A 7,026-nucleotide genomic window follows, 5' to 3' on the forward strand; every position below is an offset into this window, starting at 1 on the left:
AACACAGAACAAATAGATAAGGAGACAAAGGGTCTCCTTGTCTCAAACCCCTGGTGGGAGTGATTTCCCCAAATGGGGATCCATTGATTAACACCTGGTAGTTTACTGTTCTCACACAGGTCATGATTAACCTTATCCATCTCTCCGAGAAACCTAGCAACTTCAATGCATCCTGTAGAAACGACCATTCTACTCTATCGAACGCTTTAGAAATATCGGTCTTGATTGCTAAGGAATCCTCAGAGCATTTATTTGGTGAATCCAAAGCATGAAGAAGCTCATGTGCCACGAGAATGTTGTCGGTGATCAATCTCCCTTTGATGAAAGCCGCCTGAGTTTCAGACACTACTCCAGGCAACACCTTCTTAAGCCGATTAGCCATCACCTTAGCAATAATTTTATACACTACGTTGCTAAGGCTGATTGGCCGAAAGTCAGTCAGTCGCTCTGCCTTTATCTTCTTTGGGATCAGACAAATATTAGTCTTGTTCATATCTCTATCCAAACTGCCTGAGTGGAAGAAGCCTTGAACCATCATCAACAAGTGCTCTCCCAAAACATCCCAGTTCTGCTGATAAAAGTGACCTGTCATACCATCCGGTCCAGGACTTTTACTCGGATTCATAGCAAAGACCGCATGCTTGACTTCCTCTAAGGTTACTTCCTTCAAGAGTTGAGCGTTCTCCACCGGAGACACTTTATTACCTTCACCCAGTTTATCTGTAACCTTATGGCCCACGTCCTCAGAGGTAAATAACAGTTTAAAGTAGTTTTCTGCCAATCTACCCAGATCATTATCCCCAAACCACGCCTTACCCTCATCGTCCACAAGCCTCTGAATCCTGTTTTGGGCTCTTTTGTTCTTGGTTGCAGCGTGAAAAAATTTCGTGTTTTTATCACCATTGTTAAGCCAAGTCAGCCGGCTCTTATCCTTCCAATAAGTCTCCTCATGGCGATACTCTATCTTCAACTCATTCTTAAGCTTAAGGAGCTCCTGTCTACTAAAGGGGTTCTGCCTAGTAGCGAGATCGATTTGATGATGAAGTGCTTGGATTCTTCTTGCTGAACTAGGCTGATTATCCCTCTTCCATCTGGAGATTTCCTTTCGACAGGCAGCAATCCTACTCATCATAGAGCCATGGGAAACCACACCCTCCTTTCTCCAGAAGTTAGAGATAAGCTCTTTAAAGCCCTCTCTCGCTATCCATCGCTGATCATACCTAAAGGTAGCCCACTTCTTTCTTTGCTCACCCAATAGGCTTGTTATTAGGGGACTATGATCAGAACTCACCTTCTGGAGATACTCTGCTTGGGCCGAAGGAAATAGCTCCATCCAAAGCTGATTAGCTACTGTCCTGTCGAGCCTACATTGGACCAATTCATCATTTCTGTTCCCATACCAAGAAAACTGATAAACAGTGTGCTTTATGTCCCACATGCCATAGACTGAGAGCATCTGTCTGAATTCAGCACATGTCGCATCTTTTCTTAATGGTCCACCAATCTTCTCTGAGGGATCCACCAGTTCATTAAAGTCCCCTGTTAGCATCCAAGGGCCTCTTCTGCTTACTCCAATACGAGAAAGTCTTTCCCATAACTTGCCTCTCTCACTTTACCTTGCCAATTGATAAGAGCATCTATCATTCGATTATCCGCCTGCAAAACCTTAACCGAGACAGACTCTCTCCACATCAAAGCCAATCCCCCACTTTTACCAACTGGCTCCACCGTACGTATATCAAAATAACCTAAATGATGTAGAACATTCTCCAAGTAATCTCTTTTATTTTTGGTCTCACAGAGGAATGTTATCTCAGGGAAATACCGACCTCGTATTTCCCTTAGATGTCGAACTGTAGGGGTATTCCCCACCCCCTGACAGTTCCAGCTCAATATTCTCATATTGACTTCGAAGGGTTGGAATTAAACATCAACCCTTCTTTCAAACTTGCTCCAATAGGAGACTTAGCTGCCACTTGTGCAGAATGATTCAGTAAATGAGCTGCTACTTGAGCAGAGTGAGAGGAAAACGAAGCAGACGCTCCTGACTTAGGACTTGAACTAGCCGCTTGAGTGCCTAGTCTATCAAAGACAGTCGGAGAGCTCTTGTTCTTACCTCCTAATGACCCTTCCCTACTTGATTTCTGTACTCGTTCACCACTGTTACCCAGTCTTTCAAAGACAGAAGGAGAATCACCAGTTTTTGCCTTTTTTGATTTTCTTTCCCCATTGTTGCTCAGGCGCCTTTTCTTTGAAGGAGAACAGATAGATTCACTAGAGCTCTTCGCACCTTCTCCCTTCGCACTACCTTCCTCAGCCCTATCCTGATGAATTGTTATTCCTTTTGGGCGCCACTCCTGAATAGCCCAAGGTTGTTTCCTTTGCTCCCTTCCACCAGGCCTTTGCAGTCTATCCTTCGCTTTCTTAATAGGGGGGGTCAGAGTGTACATCCTCGTTATCCACTGTATGGACCTCTTTCCCTTTGCCCTTAAGACTCCGAGAATCATTAGATTGAGCTTTTCTGTTTCCCTTCCTTTGAGTTGATTTCTGAGTCAATAGCATAGGGCAGTTTGACTGATCATGGGTGAGCCTCATACACAGGAAGCAAACCTTAAGAAGTTTTTCATATTCAATCTCCACTTTAACCACTTCTCCTGTTGAGAACCTTGCATTCTTTACAAACTCAAGCGGTTCATCTGCCTTATACCAAGCTCTAGCTCTCACATACTCCAGAGAGTTTGAGTTTTTTGCATGAAGCTCAACCGCTACAACCTTACCCCGAGGCTCAATGATAATCTCCACTGCCTGCTTCTTTAAGAGATGAATGGGGATGTTCCTTATACGAACCCAAAATAGGATTTTGTTAAGAAAATCTGGTCCTGGATTAGGTTTCCATTGATCAAGCGAGACTATCCAACCATTTACGAACCACGGGCCTCTGTATAAGACATGATAGAGATCACCTTCCGTTTCAAAGATAAACTGGACCCGATTATCACCCACTCCTCTCCCCCTTACTCTGTCATCCAAACCCTAGATAGCAGGCAGCGCTTTAACTAATCCACCAACCTTATGAACCACATGATTCAAACAGCGAACTATGACGCTCATTGAATTTTCCTCTATCAAATCATTATTCTGTAGATCTGGGATTTCCACCACTTCACCTTCGCTTAGCAGATTTCGTTCTCTTAGTTCATCCATGAGAGTCGGCTCCTTCTTCTTCCTTGGTCTATTCATGGCTGCTATCTCTCAAATTTGGACGCCTCCTCACAACCAACACAGATCTGAATTTAAAGGGAGTTGGATAACTAGATCTGAAGATTAGTAACGAGATACCGAAGCCACAAGAGCTTAATGAACAGCAAATGAGCTAAACAAATGCTGAGAGAAATCTAGGGATGCTAATGTAGGAAGATGAGATCGCCGCCAGTGCACCGTAGCAGAACCCTAGCCATCGCCCTTCTTGTTAATCGAAATTTCATATATTGAAGACTCTTACAAAAACTGTGAACGCATCCAGTATATTGTCTCACGCCAAGAAGGGCATTGTTTTTCTCGTTGTGTTAGAAGTCTTAACTTTGTCCAAAAAGAAACTCTCGAAGAAAGCATTTACTTATTATTATCACCCGAACTGATCTTTGATCAAGCAAGTATGTATGTTCTCCTTATAGATTGGTTACGTTCATACATCTTCAAACAAAAAAATTAAAAAAAACAAAAACAAAATGGAAAGTGATATTTAATTATTTATTCCTTGTTTTTAACATGATATTCTTTTATAAGCCAAAAAAACATGTACAACTAAGTTTTCACCCGCGTGACTAAAATATAAATTATAGTATTTTAAATAATAATTTTTTATTTATTTAGTTTTCAGATTCCTAATTAATTAACTTTGGTCTAACTAATTTATAATTTTGTAAAGAATTTTTTTTTCTTCTTACGTTTTATACAATTTAAAACATAATTACATAAAATTTATTATTAGATAGAATATAAAATTTTAAAATACTTAGTTTTGTTTTCTAGAATTAAACAGAGGTATATGCCTATATGGTATGTTAGTATATATTTTTATGTGTATACATTTTTTTTTTTTGGAATATTAAAAATGTGTTATAGTATGGTTAATATTTTGTAGTTCATATACTAAATAATTTATAAGTTACTTTTTCCAAACTGTGATTACAAATATATAGTATATGAAATAAACTAATACTTTTAGTGTTGGTTCTATAGTCCAAATCCGCCATGCTAGGCAGGTCACGCAACATGTTCAAAGATTTTTAATCCGCAAAAACTCATCATACAAAACCTGTGAAAGTAAAAATAGTATGTGAGGCTAAAGGTCACTTTTTATGTAGAACAATTACACCAAAACTAATGACATTTGCAATTATGTTTGTTATCTTTTAAAACACTTAGTTTCTATAAATTAAAAATCGAATATATAGGTAGTAGAATTAATTTGTTTTTTTTTTAATTAATTATTAATGTCAATGGCATGATTGTAAATAGGTTTTAACTCCAGGATTTAATTGCTAAATATCTCCAAAAATGTATATATAGATTATAGAAAAATTGTTCTTAATGCCCTTTCCTAGATATCTTTTTGTAAAAAAACTTTTTTTCGTCATTTTCAATTTTGCTCTCTTTTATACAAATATAACTAGGAAATATCCTGTGCTTAAAGCACGGATCAACATTTAAAAAAATTATAATAGAATAATAAAAGTTATTGTTATATTTTTTATAAAAAAAAATATTTTGTTTAAAAAAATATTTATTTTTAATTGGTCTGTAAATAAATATATGTTTTTTTGAATACTAATTATTTTAGAATATTATAATATTTTATTTTAGATGTATATTAAAGTTTTATATTGTTTGTTTGTTGTATTTGCATCATTATTTTGTGAAATATCAAGTAGTAATTTTAATATTATAATTATGAACAAATAAAAATTATTAATTTATCAGCTATATAAATTTAGTTTTACCAACCCGCTAATGTGAAAATTAAAACACACATTTTATTTTCGTAGATCGAGTAATATATCTTTGTTTTTAAAAATTCAAATCACAACATATCCAGAAAAAATATGCATTTTATTAATCATTATTATTATATGAAAATTCCAAACAATTTGTAAATAAAATAAAATAAAGATGATAGGAGAATCATAATTTGAAATTTTAACAAAATCTTCGAAATCTAGTTATTAAAAATAATTATATTGACTACTCGGATATAAAATATTAATTTTTGAAATTCTGATTTGTTTATATTTTTTTAAATATATATTTTTTAAATTTCGTCCATAATTTATTAGAGAGAGAAAATATATTTTTTTAACTTATAATTATTTAAAATCAATGGTATGACTCTACTTGAAAAAAATTATCCGTATTTTTGTAAAAATCTTAGCAGTTATTTTTTTTTCAAGTACAAATTAGTTTTGATTTGAATAGATTTCTTTACTTTTCTAAATTTTTTTATATTTGATCTGTCAGCGTTTTTATTTTTAATTAATTAATTAATTAAAAGGCTTATAAAATGGGTTGGCTCTGGGGACTCTATTTCTATTTGGCATGATCTCTGGATTCCAGCTCAATTCCCGAAACCAGCTTTAAGCAACGGTCCTTTTCAAGATCCAGACCTTCGATTGACTTTTTTGATCAATCGTCAAACGAATACTTGGCGTAGGGATTTGCTCCTTAAGTATTTTGATCCCGCGGACGCAGCTTTGATAGAGGCTTTGCCCTTAAGTACTTGCTCGATGGTAGATTACTTAGGTTGGCATTTTACTAAACATGGAAAATATACGGTTAAATCAGGGTATGAGGTGGAGCGTTCCGGGATCCCGAACACCTTTCAGGCTCCGGGGCATGGTCCACATATTACTTCTCTCCTTGCTAAGTTTTGGCGGATTCCATGTCCACCAAAATTACAACATTTTATGTGGCAAGTTTTGACGGGCTGTATTTCGGTATCGGCTACTTTGAGACGACGAGGGGTGGATTGTGAGTTAGACTGTACATGGTGTGGGGCAGTTGTGGAAAATATCAATCATACCATTTTCCTCTGTCCACCGGCTCGTCAGGCCTGGGCTCTAGCACATGTTCCGGTGGGACCACATCTTTTTCTTATGGAATCTGTATATGCTAATGTGGACCACTTTTTGGGCCCTACAAATCCGGGTTCACAGGTCGCAGCTTTTCCTTAGATAATGTGGTATATCTGGAAAGCACGGAATGCTCGGGTTTCCGAGAATTAGGTCGAACGACCAGATGAGGTTGTCCGGATGGCTATCGTTGAAGCGCAGACTTGGAAGCAGGCACAGGTGGAGGCAGAGTCGGACGAGCTTCCCTCCTCCCCTAGTGTTCCGCTGTCTTGGATTCGGGGATTTAATGATTCCCTTCCATCGGTTTTTTCGGGATACCGATGCTTTATGGATGGCTCTTGGAAAGCAACTGATGCTTTTGCAGGAGCAGGATGGGTTTGTACTTCTTCACACGGGTCCTCTCCGATTCACTGCGCTACCAATTACCGACATAGTCTGTCTCCGCTACATGCCGAAGTTGAAGCTTTCATCTGGGCGATGCGATGTATGATTGGACATGACTTCCGGGAGGTGGTTTTTTACACGGACTGCTCCGACTTGGTGAAGATGGTGTCTTCGCCTCAGGATTGGTCAGTCTTTGCAACATACCTAGATGATATTAAGATTGACAGGGAGGAGTTTTCTTCTTTTTCTTTAGTTCAGGTTTCTAGAAATGCTAATGTACGAGCGGATTCTTTGGCACGCCGAGCGCGTTCTTCTCCGTATCCTATTTTGTTTGTAAACAATTTACCCACAAATTGGCTCGCTTGAGCTGATTTCTTTGTTGACAAAAAACAAAAATTAATTAATTACTCTTAGTTAAGTTATTCTAATGGCAATTGAATGTTAATTTTTACACATTTTAAGGTTAGTTTCATATTTGTATTCCTCAATTAATATAGTAGGATATTTTTAGATT

The 7,026-nt window shown here is 37.3% G+C and overlaps 1 protein-coding gene across 1 annotated transcript in view; it reads right to left on the reverse strand.

Annotated features, from left to right (window-relative positions):
• Window positions 1-3,240, reverse strand: part of LOC104767890 — a 6,907-nt gene extending 3,667 nt beyond the window's left edge. The window contains exons 1-5 of the mRNA XM_010491857.1: window positions 3,100-3,240; window positions 2,611-3,033; window positions 1,949-2,423; window positions 1,617-1,853; window positions 154-1,509 (exon numbers count right to left, since the gene is read on the reverse strand). Coding sequence (XP_010490159.1) covers window positions 154-1,509; window positions 1,617-1,853; window positions 1,949-2,423; window positions 2,611-3,033; window positions 3,100-3,240 — 2,632 coding nt within the window. The remainder of the gene's footprint in view (window positions 1-153; window positions 1,510-1,616; window positions 1,854-1,948; window positions 2,424-2,610; window positions 3,034-3,099) is intronic.

This window comes from Camelina sativa, chromosome 19 (genome assembly GCF_000633955.1).
Source record: "Camelina sativa cultivar DH55 chromosome 19, Cs, whole genome shotgun sequence".
Classification (NCBI taxonomy): Eukaryota; Viridiplantae; Streptophyta; class Magnoliopsida; order Brassicales; family Brassicaceae; genus Camelina; species Camelina sativa.